General features: G+C 49.8%; 1 protein-coding gene across 3 annotated transcripts in view; it reads left to right on the top strand.

Moving 5' to 3' along the window:
• The window catches only part of HOOK3 (hook microtubule tethering protein 3), a 1,014,571-nt gene that overhangs the window by 923,329 nt on the left and 69,718 nt on the right, over positions 1-21,524 (top strand). For all 3 annotated transcript variants that reach the window (XM_078676339.1, XM_078676338.1, XM_078676340.1), the window contains one exon: positions 9,626-9,730. In XM_078676339.1, the coding sequence (XP_078532465.1) occupies positions 9,626-9,730 (105 nt within the window). The remainder of the gene's footprint in view (positions 1-9,625; positions 9,731-21,524) is intronic.

The following is a 21,524-nucleotide window of genomic DNA, read 5'->3' as shown; positions in this document are numbered from 1 at the left end:
ATCTGGTGTGCGTCTAAGAAAGTGAATCCTACCTCCTGCAAGGAAGATATCATCTTTCCTTACTTGCTACACTTGGCTCAATCTGGCCTTCAGTTTCATTTGATTAAAGTTCACCTGGCAGCCTTATCTGCTTATAGGAAATGTCCTTCACAAACTTCCTTTTTTAAAATCCGATTCATCAGAGATTTTCTTGAAGGATTGAAAAAAGTGTTTCCTCCAATTAGACGTCCTTCGCCTCCTTGTGAGCTCAATGTGGTTCTTTCTCGACTGATGAGGGAACCGTTTGAACCCATTTATAAGGCTTCTCTTCAGCATCTGTCTTGGAAGACAGCTTTCCTTCTTCCCGCAGGGTTAGCGAACTTCAGGCACTCTGTGGTAAAGAGCCGTATACAGTTTTTCATTCCTCTAAGGTAGTTATGAGGACTCAGCCTAAGTTCCTCCCTAAAGTAGTTTCAGAGTTTCATGTGAACCAAACTATTACATTGCCTACATTTTTTCAGAATCCCTCTTCTCCTGCTGAGAGGTTGCTTCATTCCCTTGATGTCAGGAGGGTCTTGAAGTTCTATTTGGACAAGACTAAGGATATCCGTAGATCAGACCAGTTATTTGTAAACTATGGCTCGGTCCGGACTGGTCTAGCTACCTCCAAACAATCCATTTCTAGGTGGATTGTTTCCTGTATTGAGTTGTTACCAGAAATCCAACAATACTCTTGTTAATAACCCTAGGGCTCCCTCTACCAGAGGTAAAGCAGCTACAGCGGCTTTACTTCGTAACGTACCTATTTCGGAAATCTGTAAGGCTGCCACTTGGAAGTGAGTCCATACATTTACTAAACTCTACTGCCTAGACACTGATGCTAGGGTAGATGCTCAGGTTGGGCAGGCTTCACTTCGGAATCTATTTGCACAATGGTGAGGTTATTCTCTGTTTCTTCCATTGCTGGGGAGTTGTTTTGGGATGAGCTTGCTAGTCTATTCACATGATTATGACTATACACGGAAATCCCCTACAAGAGAAGGAATAGTTTCTTACCTGTAACTCCAGTTCTCTTGTATTTCTGTGATAGTCATAAGCAACCTGCCCGCCTCTCCGGTGGCAGAAACAGATGTATTCAGGACTCAGCAGGCATTGCTACTCTACGCCTTCCAAAATAATGAAAGTAACTGCCTCTGGCTGTGCGTCATGGGATACCGGGGTCTCTGGCGACTCTTAAAGGCACGGTATCCATTTGCAGACGCATAATGGCAGCCTATGGGGGCTTCTCTGTCCAACCCTTTCACCTCTATCATGAAAAAAAAGGAGTTTTGTGAAGGGAAGTTTTCTATGTGTTGAAACCAAGTAAAATGACTAATTTTAAAAGTTAACTGGCTATCTTTTTTCACTTCAAGATGAAATAATGGCCAGTGTAGCCTAGTTAGTTAGGCTGCATTATTGTCTTTTTATCTCTTAAGTGTCTATGCAGGCCTTCCTGAAGAAAAGCAGAAGATGACAACTTAGGAAGATATATCTAATGAAGTGCTCCGGGGTCCACGCTCATGGGCGGGACTATTCGCATGATTAGGACTATTACAGAAATACCCCTACAAGAGAACTGGAGTATCTGAAAGAAACAGGTTAATATTAGATTCCTTACCTTAGAATATCCCCAGGTGTCAGTCTGGATCCGGAAACTTTTGCGTAGCAGTACCCCTGCACGTCGGTAGGCGTTGTCTCTGGCTCCGCGTCCGTCGGCGCCGTTGGCGCTGGGATGATGTCGCCGGAGTACTTAGACGCCGCCCTCGCGCGGTGACGTCAGTTCTTCTTTTTTCCGTGCCAGCAAGCGCCGATCCGGAAAAAGTGGTACCCTTTAGTCATTTTTTGACTAAACTTTTCCGATCCTTTTGATCTGTTTTTCGAGTCGAACGACTCCATCGGTGCCGGTAGGGATGCCCGTGTTCAAACCCTGTGCCGACTGCAGCCGACTGATGTCGGTTACCGACCCCCATCGCTGGTGCCTGTATTGCTTAGGGGCCGACCTCGATGACAAGTTGTGCCCCGACTGCCGGGCCTTGTCGTTGAAAGCTAGGCGGGAGCGGTCCCGTAAGCGCCTCGAGCTCCGGCAGTCGACCCCACGCCGCTCGAGGTCCCGGTCCAGGAGGGGGTCGAGGGACCGGTCGCGGGGCCGGAGTCATCACAGCTCGGCGAGTTGACACAACTCGTCGGGCTCCAAGTCCTCCGATAAGAGGCACAAGAAGTCGAAGAAGCGACACTGCTCTTCTGACTCCACCTGATGCTCGCGCGACGCGGCCGGGGGTTCGGGCAGCATCACCCACGCGGCTCCGCAGAAGCTGCGGCCTGCTCCATACCCACCGGTCCCTGGACAGACCGCGACGCCGGAGGAGATCGATGCCTTCCTCATGGCCATAAGGTCGCTCGCTCCTCCGTCGGGTTCCGCGGCGCCTTCGGGCCCCGCGGTTCCGACTGGGATCCCAAGTGGACCGGGTGACTTCGGCCCCAGCGTCGTCGGTGACTTCAGACCCAACGTCGCAGGGCCCCGCCGGATCCGAGAGAAGTGCAATACTTCTATCATCCGGCCCCATCATTTGAACCTGAGTACCAGGAGATGGAGGGCGAGGCGGATTGGGAAGGGTCTGAGGACCCTCTGGCACGGGAGTGCCAGTCTTTTCAGGACTGGGCAGGTGAACTAGGGGAGGCCAGTGGTTTGGACACTTAGCCCGACACTGGATTTGTCTCCCCTCCTACGAGGCTATGGAGGAGGGGGCTACCTACAGTGTGGTGTTGACGAGGGCAGCCAAGGCCTTGTCTCTTGAGCTCCCTGTCGCGGCTGTGAGGACTAACTTCCTCACTGAGCTCCTCAAACCACAGGCAAGCTCTTTGGAGCCTCTACTGCCGTTCAATGAGGTCTTAACTGACCTTCTGTTGGGCACTTGGTCCGGGCCCGCTACAAGTCCCCCTGTAGATAGGAACATGGCCAGACGCCACCGCCCGGCCCCGGGCGACCCTTGTTTCCTATCCACCCACCCCACCCCCGAGAGCCTGGTTATCCAGGCCTCTAATTTCCAGACCACATTCCCGACGGCTCCCCCTGATCGGGAATCCAAAAGGTATGAACAGTACGGAAAAAAGATGTTCTCACTTAGTTTGGAGTTGCGGTCGGTCAACACCGCTTGCCTTTTGGTGCGTTATACCCACTCTCTGTGGGACACGGTCGCGGACGTGCTGCCACAATGCCCGGAGGAGGGCCGGGTTAAACTCGCCCTTGCGGAGGGGCGAGATTCGGCACGGTATTCCATTCGATATGGGCTGGATACCACGGACTCGCTAGGCAGGGCGATTGCAACGACAGTGGCGGTTCGCCGCCACGCCTGTCTGAGGTCCACCAATTTTTCGGCTGCTGTCCAGAACACCCTTATGGACATGCCGATTGATGGCCGTCACCTCTTTGGCGACAAGGCAGACAGTGCACTTGAGAGCTTTAAGGACTCCAGGGCTACGGCCAAGTCCTTGGGCCTGTCGGCCCGCGCCAGCAAACTGCTGCCTTTCGCTCCTTTCGTGGCCAAGGAAGGGGCACCCCCACACGTCCTGCCAGCCACGGCTGCAGACTAACATCCAACGCGATGGCAGACGTGGTAACCGCTGTGGCTGTGCCAGGGGACAATGGCATGGCCAGTCCACATCTACCCCCGCAGCATCCGCCTCAAAGTCTTCCTAGTCCAAACTTTCAGGCCCATTTAACGCCAGTGGGGGGCAGGGTTCACCATCACCTCCTCCACTGGCGCAACATCACATCGGACAGGTGGGTGCTGCAAATCGTCCGAAGGGTGTACTCCCTCTCCTTCGAGGCAACCCCTCCAGCCATGCCACCGCAATACCACCGCGTGTCGGGGGATCACTTGCAATTTCTGCAAAAGCAAGTTATGGCCCTCTTGGCCAAAGCCAGAGGCCAGAAGTAGGGTGTGGTTGTTACTCCCACTACTTACTGGTTCCCAAGAAGGGCAAAGGGGGCCTACTCCCTATCTTGGACCTGCGGAACATCAACGGCTTCCTCCAGAAGGGGAAGTTCAAGATGCTGACTCTGGTTCAGGTCTTAGCTGCCCTAGACCCGGGAGACTGGATGGTAGCGTTGGACTTGCAGGACGCTTATTTTCACATCCCCGTCCTGCCGACTCACCGGCGCTACCTGCGGTTCACGGTAGGCCACGAGCACTTTCAGTTTACCGTGCTCCCCTTCGGCCTTACCAGCGCCCCTCGGGTGTTCACGAAAGTGATGGCGGTGGTCGCAGCTCATCTGCGCAGATTAGGGGTGTCAGTCTTCCCCTATCTCGACGACTGGTTGTTGAAGGCGGGCTCGCCCCAGATAGTCAGCCACCTCCAGACTACGGCCGACCTCCTGCACCTGCTGGGGTTCTCCATCAATGTGCCGAAGTCACACCTGTGTCCCTCTCAGAAGCTCCTCTTCATCGGAGTGGTTCTAGACTCTGCACAGTTTCGGGTTTATCCTCCCGAACAACGGGTTCGGGATATTCAGGCTCTGATTCCGATCTTTCAGCCTTTATCCCGAGTCTCTGTCAGGTTGACGCTGCGGCTTCTGGGGCTGATGGCCTCCTGCATCCTTCTGGTGCATCATGCCAAGTGGCGGATGCGGGCTCTGCAGTGGGACCTGAAGTTTCAGTGGGCCCAGCAACAGGGCAACCTGTCCGACCATGTCCTGATCTCGGAGGGCACTGCAAGACAGTTGCAGTGGTGGCTCACGGACCGCGATAGGGTCAGTGGCAGATCCCTCTCCCTACCCCAACCGGAGCACGTAGTTGTGACGGACGCGTCCCTCCTGGGCTGGGGAGGCCACATGGGAGAGGCGGAGATCAGAGGCCTCTGGTCTCCGGCGGAGTCCCAGCTCCACATCAACCTTCTGCCGCTGCGGGCCATCCGGCTTGCACTGAAAGCATTCCTCCCGTCTGTCCGGGGGAGTGTAGTGCAGGTGTTCACGGACAACACCACCGCCATGTGGTACTCCAACAAACAGGGCGGGGTGGGGTGGTGGACCCTATGCCAGGAGGCTCTGCACCTCTGGCAATGGCTGGAACATCAGGGCGGGACCCTGGTGGTTCAACACCTGGCAGGTTCCCTGAACGCCAGGGCGGACGAACTCAGCCTTCGGTGCATGATGGATCACGAATGGCATCTGAACTCGGACGTGGCGCAAGGTCTCTTTTAGCAGTGGGGAGAGCCTTGGTTAGATCTATTCGCCACAGAAGAGAACGCGCAATATCATCAGTTCTGCGTGTTGTAATTTCCAAGGCGGCACTCGCTCGGAGACGCTTTTTGTCGCGAGTGGAGCTGCGGTGTGTTGTACGCCTTTCCGCCTATACCACTTCTGCCCAGAGTGCTGAAGAAGATCAGGCGCGACCGGGCCCAAGTCATCCTTGTGGCTCCGGACTGGGCACGAAGATACTGGTATCCCGAGCTACTCAGCATGTCATTCGATCCCCCGATTCGTCTGCCTCTTCAGGAGGACCTTCTGTCGCAGCAGCAGGGGACGGTCCTCCATCCGAACCTGTCCAGCCTCCACCTCCGTGCGTGGAGGTTGAGCGGTGACAGTTGAGGCCATTTGAATTGCCTCCTCAACTCTGCGATGTGATTCTGGCAGCCAGGTGTCCCTCCACAAAATCGGTATACGCCTGCAGGTGGAACAAATTTGTGGCATGGTGCACAGCAAAGGCTGTGGATCCACTCTCTGCCCCCCTTTCTGAGGTTCTCCTCTTTCTTCTTTCCCTTGCCCAGCAGGGCTCCGCTCTGGGCACTCTTAAGGGCTACTTCTCTGCCATTTCCGCCTTCTTAAAGCTCCCTGATCAGCCCTCTCTTTTCAAGTCCCCAGTTGTAAATAGGTTCTTGAAGGGCATCACCCATATGTTTCCCCCTGTTCCTTTCGTGATGCCTCAGTGGGACTTGAATCTTGTTCTGAGTAATCTGATGTGTGCCCCCTTCGAGCCACTTTATAACTGTCCTCTTCGTCTCCTCACTCTTAAGACTGCATTCCTGGTTGCCATCACCTCTGCCAGGAGAGTGAGTGAGCTCCAGGCTCTTTCTTCACAACCTCCTTTCCTTTCTGTCCATCCAGACAAAGTTGTGTTGCGGACGCGACCCTCTTTCCTGCCCAAGGTAGTCACAGCCTTCCACATCGGGCAGTCCATCACCCTGCCCACCTTCTTTCCGCCTCCACATCCCTCGAAAGAGGAAGAGAGGCTCCACCGTCTGGACCCAAAACACATTCGCTCTCATTCTATCTGGACTGCACACGCCTATTCCGGGTGGACGACCAGCTCTTTGTTGGTTAGGTGGTCCCTAAGAAGGAACGGGCGGTGCACAAACGGACCGTTTCTCGATGGGTCGTTTTCTGCATCAAAGCTTGTTATTCACTGACTAAAAAGGAGCCTCCTGTGGGGCTGCGTGCCCATTCCACTCGGGCCACGGCGGCTACTATTGCCCTGGGTCGGAGAGTCCCCTTGCTGGACATCTGTCAGGCAGCTACGTGGGCCTTGCTGCACACGTTCTCAAGACACTACTGCCTGGACAGCCAAGTCCGGAGAGATGCTTTTTTGGCCGTTCCGTTCTCCAGGACTTTCTGGTGTGATTATTGGTTCGCAGGCCCACCACTGGGGTTGGTATTGCTGGGGTATCTATTCGTAGGTAAGAAATCTAATACTAACCTATTTCTTTCAGATGCACAAGTTACTTACCTTCGGTAACGATATATCTGTAAGAAACAGTAGTTAGTATTAGATTCCTTACCGCCCCACCCATCCTCCCCGTTCTGCGAACCGATATCTAGGGTTAAGGTCATCCCTTTTCAGGGCCCTAGTTTCATGGCAGTGTTGGTTTTTTATCATGGCTGTGCGTTTCTGGCACGGAAAAGCTGTGTATAAGAACTGACGTCAGCGCACGAGGGCGGCGTCTAAGTACTCCGGCAACGTCATCCCGGCGCCAACAACACCGGACGCGGAGCCGCAGACGACGCCTACCGAAGCGCAGGGGTACAGCTACGCAAAAGTTTCCAGATCCAGATTGATGCCTGGGGATATTCTAAGGTAAGGAATCTAATACTAACTACTATTTCTTACAGATATATCGTTACCGAAGGTAACTAACTTGTGCTACAGATAATAAACTATTCCTTGCCATTTGTTCATCAGTAACTGTGGAGACTGCTGGTGAGTCAGAACCTTTTCAATCATCTAGAGTTGTATGTGATCCCCCCACCCCCTCCCTCCGGCTAACAGCATTCTTCATCTGGTGCATGGTGAATTTCTCCTTGTACAACCACATTGCCTTGCATTATATCAACTACAGTAAGGATGCAGCTACCAACTATGCTTGGCAACCACATGCTAGACGTGGTCAGTATATCAAAGCATCTCTTATGGTGACCCCTGACAAGCTTTCACCAGGTTCTCTGAATAATTTTATAGGGAACTTTCCACCGGACATGGAAGTAGAAGTGTGTATCTTATACTGATGGGTGGACGCTAGACATTGACATATTAGTCTTGTATGGCAAATGCTACTGTGTTCAGTTTTGCTTAACTGTTGCTGAAGAAACTAAGGTGTCATTGAGCATACACAATCTTTATTTCTGCAGACTGGATAAGAACAACCTGACATCCAGTCTCGTATTTGATTCACCTTTGATTCTGTTTCTGTCAAAGCCAGACCTTCCATCCCAGAGAGGAGGGTGTTGAATCTCAATGAGAACACTGAGGCAGTGGATGCATGGAAGCTGAAAAAAGCTCTCCAGGTGAATGGTTTCTATTTGATCAGGCTCTGGGTGCTTGGAGGCTGCAAGATGTTCTCCAAGTGGATGGTTTCTGTTTGCTGCTAGGTGCCCTTCTAACAGATTGGTGTGTGCCTGTAGTTGGAAACGTTTTCCTCCTGGTATTCACAGTTGTATTTCTCTGTGTTCTCTCACAAAGCCCTGGTTCTTCTAAATTTCACCATTTCTTGGTGAAAGGTTCACTTGTGCAGGCCGCACTGGTGCTTCAGTTTCGCTGGTGAAACCTGGGCCTCAAAACGACTTTGCTCCCAAGGTGTATTTTGTCCTTTCTAGGACCTCAACTTAGTGCAGACATTCCTTTTAGGCACTCCTATTTAGCTCCTGCTCTCTGGCCCTTAAAAGTTATAATGTTCATAACTATGCCTTTAGTGACCCTTAGTTAGGCTTGCAGGATGAGAATTGAAAGTACTTTATGCGAATCCTCCCTTCACCTTGTACTTTTTCAGACAGTGTAGCCTTTTGAGTCAGGCCCTATTTACTCCGGATGTTTCTAAGTTTCATTTGTTGCAAATGTTCATTCTTTTACTTTTCTTTCTGCTTTTGTCATCCTTTAATACGAAGGAGGGGTTGGAACTGAGTTTGTGTTGTGTACACCAAGGATTATTGTTTAGATATTGTCTATTTAACCACTTATTCAACACTTTTAGGTAGTGATTAAAGGAAGATGGTTTCTTGGTGATCAATTTGTGTTGAATTGTACTTTGCATCAAGCTCTGCTACAGTATCATGGACACATTCTTTGGAAGGTATACAGGTGCATTCCTTTTCTGGTAGCACCACCACCTGTGCCCTTCTCAGAAGGGTGACAGTCACTGGCATTTGTCCAGTTACTCTTTGGTCTTCTATTCTTTTGTTTACTATTAAAAGAATACTGGATTTAGGGACTTGAAATGAGGCTTTTTTTTGTTGATCAGGGCACAACTGTTTTCTTGACGGGTTTTCTGCTTAAATTATCTGATGCTCATAACTTCCTCCATTTGGAGTTCTTTCAGAAGATGTATGTATTGCAGTAGGTTACTTTCTGTGTTGGATTTACCTGCTGAATCTTCTACATTCCTGCAAATACGCCTCACCATGTTAGTATGTTGCTTTGTGTTCTCTTTAAATGTTTTTCCTAAATGTATATATATTTTTTTGCTCTGCCCTCCTATCCCCTGTGTATCAAGGAAATAATCAGAACTTGTATCATAAGTGGTAACTGCCTCCTTTGTCGAAGTTAGTTCTCACATGTAGTGAGGACTGTGCAGCAGTTTTCATTCAGTAAATATAGGGCTTGCTAGTGCCAATGGCAGAGAATGCATTTTCCGCACGCAAATTAAATTCTGGGGACACTTGAAAAGATGGTAAATCTGTTGGAAGTTCCATTATCCATCTGAAAAAGTTGCTTGAGGTAAGTAGCTTGTTAGTACAAGTCCTGTTGTATAGCAACACAGAATGTTTTGCATTTGTACCTGAATGCCTAAAGAATTATCACGGTTTCAGCAAGTTACCATCAAAACAAAGTTTGTCATCCATATTCTTAAATATGCTATTTTTACGAAGAACGGTTGCCCCAAATACTACCTATTTAGCTTGTTTAAACTTTTGCATAAAGCAGAGTTTGCTTTCATTGATGCTAGATATTAGGGTGAAGGGTGACTTATTTACATGGATGTTATAGAAAGTCAGAGGGTAATCGCTAACATTTATATTTTTAGAACTTCTGCAAATTGTTACTTTGGGGTAATTTTTATTGGATAGATCTTACTTGATAGAATATTTGTTTAATGTTGAATACAATTTTGTGTTTTGTAGGTTATCCGGACATTAGATCCCAAACAGAACCAAGGTTCCGCACCTGAAGTACAGGCTTTGAAAAATCAATTGCAAGAACGTGACAGAACAATACATACGTTAGAGGTAATTGGACATCTTCTAAAAATATTTCAGACAGTAGATCCATGTTGTGAGAAGTTGGCCTGATGTATGATGTCTCCAATTCTGGGGGCACCTTGTATCAGTCCAAACAATCCCTTATGGTGGTGGTTGTAAGTCAACCTTAAAGACAAGCTATCCTAGAGGTAGCATGGACTAAGCAGCCTAAATGCTTAACTCAAGAGTGCATGTGAAGCCAGCTGTTTTACCATATGCAATCCTGTAATATCAAATGAAAGGACACCACACAAGTTATATATTATAAAAATATATGTATTTATTCTCAGAATAATCCCCTATACTCTTTATGAGTATAGAAGCACAAGCGTTTAAACAAAAGCACAGTATAACATATTAAAGTTGCACAATTATGGATGAGGCCGGTGCCCACTCAAACCATATATCAAAAAAGTGGTATAAGTATCACTATTCGATCAGTGGTAAGGCCTAGGGCCTTGGGAATCGCTGGGACTACACTGGACTAACAGCAGTTAGGACGGGAGTAGCCCGTGGGAATCGGGTGCAGCGCTAAAAGCACACGCATGCACCAATGCAAAGTCAATGGTGCGTAAAAGTTATCGAGTTACAGTTTTAAGAGTCTTCCGACTGGACTAGAAGGACAAAACTTTAGACTTAGACACTAGAGGTGTAAACCACTACAGGAGCACCGGCGTTCAAGAGTTACCTCACCCACAGGAAGCGGGTGCACAGGTGCAAAAGCGTGTCTGGTCTCGTCGTGTAGATCTATGGAGCCTGGAGATGAATATGCTGCAGGCGGCCAGTAGAGAAGAGTCCGGTTGGATCCAAGGGTGGATCGAAGATGTAGAGTACCTGAAAGCAGAGGGGACAGAGTCTGGGTCACTAGCCAGTGACCAGGAAGGAACCAGGCAATGTCGGGCGCAATCAGGTGGTTGTCGTGAAGCTGGTCTCCGCTGCCACGTGGACTCTGGGGCATCGAGGACGTCCAGGAGTGGATCACGAGCTGTCCCACGAAGGCTCTCGCTGTCGGCGGTGTCGGCTTCCGGATCGGAGTTAACAGGCCTTGGCAAATGCAACCCACGCAGGATTCGAAGATCGCTTCTTACTCGGACCAGCAAGGTCAGAGCGGGTGCTCCTTTTCAGGGGAGCGAGGGCCAGTCTGGAGCAACCAGACTAGCAGAGCAAATTCAAAGGTTCGTCGGTACTGGGGCCACTAGCCAATGGGCAAGCAACCGGACCAACGCGTCGAGCAGGAAAATGCAAAAGGGACCCACGCAGCACTCGGTGAGTGTGGAGGGGTGAGATTCGGTGCAAAAGCTGCTTGGGGCTGGAGCTTCTCAAACTCCAATGCACAGCTTCGAGGGAGCCCCGGATGCTGCACGGTCAGCACTTCGTCGTTTTTCCAAGATGGCCGGCCCCACGCTTCAGGTCGCCTCCACGGTTCTCAGCTTTGCAGGGACTGTGGATCGGGCTGTTGGAAGGCAGGAACACTGGGTCTTGTCGATCTCTGTCGCTCGAGTTTTTTTTTTTTTTTTTTTTTTGCAGAGTTTTATATAGCGCGAACTAGACCCGAACTGAATCATGTATCAGAGCGCTTTACATAGCACCAGTTACGTTACATGAGGACACGCGTTCATTTTAGGCACGGGGAGATTAAGTGATTTGCCCAGAATCCCAGGAGGTTTTTGGCGTCGTTACCGAGACTCGAACCCAGATCCCCAGGTTCGAGGTTGAGCGCCCTAGCCGTTAGGCCAACCCCTCTCCCCGGCGAGGGGTTCCGGAGTTCCGGCGGGAACTGCAACAAAGCAAACGGTGACGCGCTTGATGGTGCCTATATTGAACAGGGTGGTCACTCCTTGACCACAAGGGAGATTTTTCAGTCTTCCACGTCGAGTGGGATGTCGAAGGGTCCAGAGTTTTGTTTCATAAGTTTCAGTCAGGATCATCTGATGTGCATCAGCACAGCTCCTGTATGTAAGGAAGAAGGGGTATCCCCGACTAGAGTTCCTAATACGGGATAGGTATAATGGTTGAGAAAAATAATTAGGAACTAATGTTTAAACAAAGGACAAAGGCGGACTAGTGACAGCATAAACTATGAGTAAGCAGAATACATGGTACAAAATTATTTTATTAAATATTCATTATGGTAAAAAGACACATTATTATTTAGATATACATGGTTATTGTGTGCATGCCTTCATTATACATTTGACTTTTTATCTGCATGTATGGACAATTATGATCGGATCCTATACATATTTCATGGTCAGAAAAAGTTTAAATTAAGATCTATACGAAGGCTTTTTTTTAAATTTTAACACATTATTCATTAAAACATGGCTAGATATATCATCATCTACGCGCGTTTCGGCTGGAGGCCTTCATCAAGGAGCCATGTAGGTATCCAAGTGGACCTGTGGAGTCGCTCCTGTTGGGTAAGAAGCTACGTGCTATGGGTACCCAGTGGTTGATAAGTAGATAACCTGATGACTCGATTCAGATAGTTCGTTAGATAGTTCTGTTGACAATTCTGTTCCTACTGGCAGTCTTGACATGCGTCAACGAGGTGTCGCATGTGGGGTCTGTGAGCTTCAGGATGCTAGCCGACGGTATTCGTCCTGTGTATGGCAATACGTGGACGTATGGAGTAACTGGAGTTTTTATATTTGTCGTCTTTCGATCGAGGGGTCTGGTCGGCGTCCGTCTGCATGGGGCCAAGAATACCGTCGGCTAGCATCCTGAAGCTCACAGACCCCACTTGCGACACCTCGTTGACGCATGTCAAGACTGCCAGTAGGAACAGAATTGTCAACAGAACTATCTAACGAACTATCTGAATCGAGTCATCAGGTTATCTACTTATCAACCACTGGGTACCCATAGCACGTAGCTTCTTACCCAACAGGAGCGACTCCACAGGTCCACTTGGATACCTACATGGCTCCTTGATGAAGGCCTCCAGCCGAAACGCGCGTAGATGATGATATATCTAGCCATGTTTTAATGAATAATGTGTTAAAATTTAAAAAAAAGCCTTCGTATAGATCTTAATTTAAACTTTTTCTGACCATGAAATATGTATAGGATCCGATCATAATTGTCCATACATGCAGATAAAAAGTCAAATGTATAATGAAGGCATGCACACAATAACCATGTATATCTAAATAATAATGTGTCTTTTTACCATAATGAATATTTAATAAAATAATTTTGTACCATGTATTCTGCTTACTCATAGTTTATGCTGTCACTAGTCCGCCTTTGTCCTTTGTTTAAACATTAGTTCCTAATTATTTTTCTCAACCATCAGCACAGCTCCTACCTTTATTCCAAATCAAGGGGCTGGATTACCTGATAGGTCCCTCCTGTGGGTGGGACCCAGGAAGGAGGTGGTTACACCCCTTTCCCTTTGTCCAGTTTCGCGCCAGAGCTGGGGCTGGAGTGCCTCAGAACCGGTTTGGCTGGATTTTGCATGGGACACCTTGTGTGCCCCAGGCAGTGTCTAGTGTCTTTCAACCCTCCCTGCTCCATTCCACTATCTCCTGTCTGGGGTGGTGTAGCACCTCCCTGTGACAGGAAACCCTTTGTCCAGGCCTCCCCAGCCAAGTTTCGGTCAGCAGCAGGAGGTCAGACTTGTGTCGGGGCAGCAGCATCCATTTTGTGATGCTGAGGCTCTGGTTAGGATTAACCGCGTTTAAAGTAAAGTAACATGTCTTCTCCCTCTAGAAGGGTGGAATGCTACCCCTGTCGCCAGAACTGGCGAGGGGGTAGTATTCCAAAGTGTATGACACCAAACACGACATGTTTTGTTAAAGCCAAACCAAAGTTAGCATTAACCGCGAGGATTATAATGCACTTAAGAGTATATGGTATGGCAGTATCACTGGAACAGCAGTAAGGAAATGGTTCCGGACACTGCAGACAGGCTCAGCTCATGCTAGAGCACCATCTCACATAAAACCAAGCACTCTGCCTCCAGGATTGTAAAGGCCTGCCATAGGAGTGACTTATAGGTGCATATGTGTCCAGATATAGGTTTAGACATAGGTATACTACATCTAAGCAAGGGGTGATTACACGACCTTGCCCCAGCTGAGTGATCAGCCACTTGTGTCATTTTTGGATGGCCAGCCAGGGGTGGCAAAATATATGCTGCAGCCCCTGGTAGGCCTTGGATGCACCTATGCCCTGGGCACCTATAGTGCACTGTACAGGGGCTGATACGGTGACCCAATCCAATTTAGTTATGCACCTAGGGTACATGGAGTCCATTTTAACTAGAGAGCAGATAGCCTGGGGCTCTGAATAGCAGGGTCCCAGGCCAACTAAGTCGAAAACCAGCTAAACACAAGGCAAAAAATCTGGGGTAACCATAGTCAGGTATCCACCTTCCTACACATGTGTACTTTCATCATCCCTCTGAAATTATATTAGCAGTTTTCACTAGAGATGAGCTACAGTTTTGCAGAATCCAGATCTCTAGCTCATTCCCGTGCTCTCCCAATTTCTGATTCCAGTGCTTAGTTTCATTTTTGGATGTGTGAAGCAGATCTGCCCACTTAAAATTTGTAGTGAAAGCAGGTATCTGAAAGAGACACTTAGTGATAGAGTCCTTACCTTAGAATAGATCCATACTGTGAGAAAGTGCCATCTTTCTTGCCTTGGTTTGCCCCCACTTTTTTCTGAACTGCTGCTGTGCTTTGACTGAGTGTGCCCTGGGTCCCTGCCAATCAGGTACCCAGGGCCTGTGTTCCTTCCCTAAAACTGTACAGAAACGAAATACCCAATTGGCATCTCTGGCCACCTGTCAGCCCCTAGTAAATGGTACCCAGGGCATGGTGACCAGAGAAGACTCCTGAGGACTGCAGCACTGATTGTGCCATCCTCAGGGGCCTTGTACCCTGGCACCGACACACTGCCTTGGCATGATGAGTGCCTAAGTACAGAACCGAAACCAGAGTCGACAGGGCACACCACCCTGTGTGCCCTGCCCACAGAACCCACTGCCCTGGCATACCTCAGTCACCCCTCGAGCTGGGTGCCCTATGCCAGAGGTGAGGGCACCGGGTGCATGAGCCCTGTGCCCCTACAGTACCCAGGGCCATTCCTGGGCACTGTAAGTGCAGTGATGCCATTAAGAGTATATGGTGCTGGGAGGTTGACATCACGAACCCCACAGCACCATAATGGCTACACCGGAGCCTGACAAGTTTGGTATAAATCTCCTCAGCACATTAAACCCACACTGATGCCAGTGTGGGATTTAATGTAACATGCACGAGAGGGCATCTTAGAGACGCCCTCCAAAACTCGAACCTACAATCCACGTCTGGGCTGAGTGGCTGCAGAGGCTGCCACACAGCAGACATGTTGCTGGACCCCTCGGTGGAGAGCCCCCGCTCTCCTGGGTCTGCAACAAAGCACATCCTGGGCGAGGTGCTTTGTCTCCTCCCCCAGGATGGACAGGGGGAAGCTTCAAAGGCATACCGCCTCTGAGAGCTTCTCCAGACCATTTGCTGTACCCAGCAACTAGCCCCCCCACCAGTCCTGCCCCCCACTTTGGCGGGAAGACTGGTGGGAAAAACCACTTCAGGAAGGGGGGTGTGCCAACCTGTGCCAACTCCACCCCTCAGGTGGAAGAGGCGAGGTGAAGCACGACCCCGGGCCCCGGGAATCTTGTAGATGGGGAGCCCTACCCAATCCCAGCTAGGCTCCTGCCCCCCTCCCACAGGAGAGGAGCAGGTCAGGGGTGTACTCACCCCAGGACAGGGACCCATTGGTCCCTGCCCTTCCCCTAACTGTAACGCCCCTAAATTCAGTATTTAGGGGCTCCCTGAACCTTCCTTCCAGGGATCCCGATAGAAAAAAGAAGCAAGAAGATAAAGAAGAAGAAGACCTGCCACGCAGCTGCTAACAACAGAACAACACCAACTGACTTGGCCCCAGCCCTACCGGCCTGTTGATCCTGGAACCTGCTCCTGCCTGAACGGACAGTGACCTTAGGACACCCAGAGGACCTGCCTGCTGTGACCCTCTCGACGATTGGGACTCCCTCCAGCAGAGGCTCTGCTGCAACAACCCACCTGGTGCCAGCCAGGAAGCTCCAGACCAGCCCACTCTGCACCAGCCGAGCCCGGGCCGGGACAACCCGAACCAAGACCACGAGGACGTCCCCCCGGCGACTGGGACCCGAAGTCCAGTGCCAAAAGACCCTCCTCGACGAACAAGCCGACGCCTGCAGACTCAGAACTAGGGGCCACCCCAACCGCGACCAGCCGAGGGTAAGCTTTTCCGACACCCCTGCGCCCTCCAGTCCCCTGTGCCTCTCTTTGGGGTACCTACCTGTGCTCCAAGATCCCAACTTACCTCTCGAAGTGCTAGTCGCCCCTGGAGAGTCTCCGTCCCCGAGCCTGCAGCCTTTTTCCCTTTTTCAAGATCCTCATTGGATAACAATGAGCGCCCTACGGCTCAAGAGCACCCTGCACCCAGCCGCCCGAGTGTCGCTGGCTGCGACCTCTCTGTCATAACTTACTTCCCCCCTTTGCCCTGAGCAAGTGACCAGGAGCACAGCTCCCACAACCGCGTGGCCTGCGAGGCAGCAGCCACCAACCGAAGGCCCCCTTTCCCTCATTGTATATCATTGGGCCTACCTACCTCTGCACCCGGCCTCCCCTGTGCCGCTGAGGGTGAAATAACTGTACCTACCTGACCCTGGGGGACCCCTGAGTCTATGCCCAGGACATTGACTTCATCAACCAAGTACTCACCTAGAAACCGGTAATTCACTTACCTGCCATTGGATAACATTGACCCATCTTTACTCGAGTTAAGTTTTGAAAACTGAACATATTCCTATAAAATCAGCCAAAGTCCGAGTCCGAAAGTACTCACCTGTGATCAGGGGAGAAGCCAGTACTGTACCTGTCAGCCCAGTACTGAACCGCAAAAGTAATCCCTAGCGGGTTTACTAATAACCTGTAATTTCTCCATAGGAACCCATTGTCTGCTTTTCTATGAAATTTCTTCTAAGTGCCTACTTTTGAAAACTGCAAATATTCTTTAAAAATCATACGACATACTGAAACGCAATTACCTACCTGTTTTGAGTTAAGCGCCCAGTGCTGGCCCTAGGAGACTAGTGCTGGGTTACAAAAGTAACGCGATCGTACTTTACCTGTAACCTGAATTTCCTCCCATTGAATAACATTGTGAGAATCACCTCGAAAAGTTTCTAAGTGTGCACTTTTAAAACGGCTTTATATTCAGGAAAAATCATCACTAAAACGTTTTTGCTAATCTGGTTTCAGCTTAGACCCCAGGACTGAATCCAAGATCTAGTCCTGGGACTACCAAAGTAATCCATAAAATATTCAACTGTACTTTCCTATGAAAATCATTGAGCTCAATGATAGAATGTGTTGCAGAACTGTATTGCTATTAGCTAACCTGTGATTATTGTGTGTATAAACTTATTGCCCCTCTGCAAAGTATTTAACTGAGAGTACTCGTATCTCAAAGTATATTTTTATAACTGTTGGTTCTAAAAATAAAACAACTGTATCTAAGGATATAATAACAATTGGCCTGGAGTTCAGTTCTTGAGTGTGTGAAACCTTTTGCTGACTGAGTGTGTGCAACAAATGCTTTACACTGTCATCTGGTGCTGCCTTACTGCTCGACCAAGCTACCACTTTGGAGAGTAAGGTCAGTTCTGACTTTAACCTCTGTTATACCTTTGGGGTTTGTGTACTCTATACACACTGTACTGCCTTATTGTCCAGTATATATAGAGCCACCTTCTCACACTTACCTTAGAATAGATTCCTTACCTTAGAATATCCCCAGGCATCAGACTGTATCCGGCAAGTTTTGCTAGCAGTACCCCTGCAAGTCAGTGGGTGGCATTGTGCGGCTCCTCGTCCGTCGCTGGTGTCGTATGCGCCGAGATGCCATCACAGAGACTACTTAGGCGCCAGCCATGCGCTTACATCAGTTCTTTCTTTTTCCCGTAAGTAAGCGCAGATCCGGTTAGAGCACGTACCCTAGTCACTTTTTGACTATCTTTTTTGGGACTTTTGTCTCTTGTTGGTCTTCTCTGGTGCGTAGGGATGCCCGGTTTTAAGTCCTGTGGGGCCTGCCGTCTCAATATGTTGGTGGCGGACCCCCACAACGTTTGTCTCTACTGCTTTGAGCGCGACCACGACTCCCGGTCCTGTATGCACTGTCGGGCCATGGCCCGAGGGCCTTGAGGGAGCGGCGCCGGAAGTTGCTTGAAGTTCGGCACTCAACCCAGTGCCGGCTCGCAGCCCAGGGGACGCTCTCGTGAACGCTCGCAGGGACACCATCACCGCTCCTCGGGCTTCAAGTGTTCACACTCTGATTCAGGTAAGCAGTGACACAAAAAGAAGTCGAAGAAGTGTTATCGCTTTCAGACGTCCCCCCGTCGGTCCTCGGATGCGGACGAGGGAGACCAGGGTTCCGTCCCGCTGCATCTTTGGAGCCTGGGAGTCCCGCGTGCTACCCGGGTCTGCCGGCGACTCCCGCACAGGTGCAAGAGTTTCTTGCTGCCATGGACCTCCTGTTTAGGCCTTGGGCTCCCACCGGTGTGCCTTGTGGTCCCGTGTCAGAATCCTGCGGTGCCGCGGGATCCTGCGCCGTCGGTTCTGGGCCCGGCGCCAAGAGGTCCTACGCTGCCGTCTCCGGCCCCAGTGCCGCCCTCTGCTCCGCCTGTGGCACCACAGTGGATGCCGTTGGTTCCGACGGTTTTGTCCGCTACTGGGATCCGAATTGGGACACGGCGCCGGTACGGCCCTGGCCGGCGCAGTTTCCAACGCTGTGTGTTCCTCCCCTGGCCCCTGCCCTGCCGCCACGATCTGCACCGCACACGGCGGAGGCTGATGATGACTGGGAGGGGTCCAAGGACTCTCTTGCTCGTCAGAGCAGGTCCGAGCAGGATTGGGCGGACGACTGGGAGGAGGCCGACGGCCTCGATGTCTCCTCTGACCCGGGGTTTGCCTCTCCCCGTCCACTATGAAGGGAGGTGCCTCGTATATGGTGGTGCTCCGTCGGGCAGCTGAGGTCCTTAACCTTGATCTCCCTACGGTGGCCCTAAAAACTAATCTCCTCACTGAAGTGCTCCAGTCGGCATCCACTTCATCAGAGCTGCTGCTACCGTTCAATAGCGCCCTCACTGATGTCTTGTTGGGCACCTGGTCGCCGCCGGCCACAGGGGTGCCTGTGGATGAGAACGTTTGACCACTCATCTTACACCCAAGAGTCGGGTCATTCAAGCTTCGACATCCCAGAGTGCCTTCTCCACGGCACCATCAGATAAGGACTCTAAGAAGCTGGAGCAGTTCGGCAAGCGGTTGTTCTCTTTGGCCAGCCTGGGGCTGCGTTCGGTGAACACTGCTTGTCAATTGGGCCGCTATTCCCACACAGTGTGGGATACCGTTGCTGAGGTGTTGCCACAGTTTTCTGAAGAGGTCCAGGCTGTGCTGTCCCAGGCTGTTGCCGAGGGTAAAGGTGCGGCTAAGTTCGCCATTCGGTGCTAGGGGTCCTTGCCCCTCTACTATCCTCTAGGTTGGGGTCTTTTGGTTGAGCCTCTGCCCTTGTTCCTTACAGGGGTTGTCACATTCTGTGTTGGGGGCTGTCTGGGAGTCTTGCCGTGCCTTGTTTGTCCCACACTGCTTACCCTTCATTGTAATTGGTTGGGGTTGTGGCCCTGTTATATGTTTTCATGACACTTTTCATGTGTTCTTGACTCCGAGGGCGGGGGGGGGGCGGAGGGGCTATCTTTGTGCTGGCAGGGTTGCTGTTCAGGGCTATGATCTGTTCTTTATTCTTTTCCCTGCCTGGGGTACTGCAGTGTTTGGCACTGCTCCTTATGGTGTTGTTCCCCACCATTCCTTTTTTCTTTTCGCACACTGTTCCTATACTCTCACAGTTTTGTCTGATGGCTCTGCGTTGTGGCAAAGTAGAGACCCGGGGAATCCTGACAGATGTCATTTGCATTGATCCAACCACATTGTCTTATTCAAGATGCCCTGCAAATGTCAAATTTAGATTAAAACAGGACTCTCTCAGGTTTATGTGACGGAAACACCATGACTTGTGTCCAGTGGCAATAGTCCCACCATCCTGAGTCTCATCCTTTCCCAACAAAAGTGTTAAGACATGTGGGTATGACTATCATGCGGACAGGAATAGGCAAAAACGTTTACCCATGAGGAGTCATTGTTGTCTTCAGATGGGCACACGCTTAGCTCGTACCAGCTGTGTACAATAGACCCACCTATGCAAGTGAGGTACTGTTTTTATTGGAAGTTACATGACAATTCACAATTGTAGAACATATGCTGTAGGCCACAATTAGCAAAGTTTTTCGTCATGGATTTGAGGAAATTGTATATTTTAAGCCATAACTTGACATTTGCAGTGCTTTTTGGGTAAGAAAAAATATCTTTGCAAGCTGCATCGCCCTAGTTTCGTCTTGTTACCTAACTTTAAAAAATGTTTGGTGCAAGTAGGTTTCCTTTTATACCCGACGGTTCTTGCCCAAATACCTACAATAGTCACTACACAAAAAAATCTATCTTAATCCTGCATCTTCATCTGGTCACATTTTTTGGCCTTTTATTTCCTATGTGACAGGCCGCCAGCCCACATGCATGGGATACTTTGTTTTATTGGTGGTAGTGGTAGAATTTTGTTTTGGAGGACATAGGCTATTGCTCACAAATTTCTGAGTTTTAGGTTGTATATAAATATGGGGAAATCGGCAATTTTCTTTACTATAAGTTTGCTGTTGCAGGCCATTCAAGATAATCAAAATTAATATTATCCCTGTAAACACCACCTCTCTAGCTTTCCATGAACGTGTTTGGCTGAGATTGTTTCCCTGGATCTGTGTTGAATCTGGGTCCATATACTACAGCCATTAACGATTGTGAATTATCAGGACCGGAGTCCTCATCAACTAAAGACCCATATTCGGCAGTCATCTTGCATGTGAAGTGCCATGTTATAGGAGCCCTCAGATTAGCATGGAAGTCGAGGCCTCTCCAGGGATGCAGTAACACTGTGGATAGAATACATCAACGAAAGTAGCTAGGGGAGTAGGACAGAGAAAAACAGAAGAAGAAAAAGACAAAACATTGTGAGACAGTGATGTCTTTGTGTATACTGCTGCAAGGTCTTCCTTTGGTGCAATATATGACATTGGAACACTGCAATAAGCAGTAGAGACCATTCAGTAGAGACCATTCAGTAGAACATCACTTGTGTGTCTTTCCTTTCGTTGTTTGTGTTAAGGCTATACATACAGGTTACCTCCATGGTTAGGTTGAGTCAGATTCTGCCAATCTGGAAGCAGCCACGGCCCGTTCTTATGGGCAGAGTGGCCACACCACCCTCACCCTTTTTTCGACAAGAAGAGTGTCTGTCAAGCTGATCAACGGGCATCCTGACACACTTTTCTTGTTCATGTCTGACAGCTAGGACCTAAACGTGTACAAAATATGTAGACTCCTGGCGGCTTAACCTGAACTTTGCTGAGCTAAAGATGACACAGCTCCTATGGCTGTGACTGCTGTAGCCTGGCAGAGCTCCTAATGGCCCTCCCCTTGTGACAACGGAGAGCGTCATTGATAGCCTTGGACCTGTGTTCTTCACTTTTTAAGCCTTGAAGCATCAAGGGCTGTCTATCATGGACAACCTCATGGCAGTCTCGGATTGTGTCAGCAGCTCTCACTGGGTCCATCCCACTTTGTGAGGAGGTAGGGACTGCTGCCTC

This window comes from Lissotriton helveticus, chromosome 2_1 (assembly GCF_964261635.1).
Source record: "Lissotriton helveticus chromosome 2_1, aLisHel1.1, whole genome shotgun sequence".
Lineage (NCBI taxonomy): Eukaryota > Metazoa > Chordata > Amphibia > Caudata > Salamandridae > Lissotriton > Lissotriton helveticus.
This window is presented reverse-complemented; position numbering and strand designations above follow the sequence as displayed.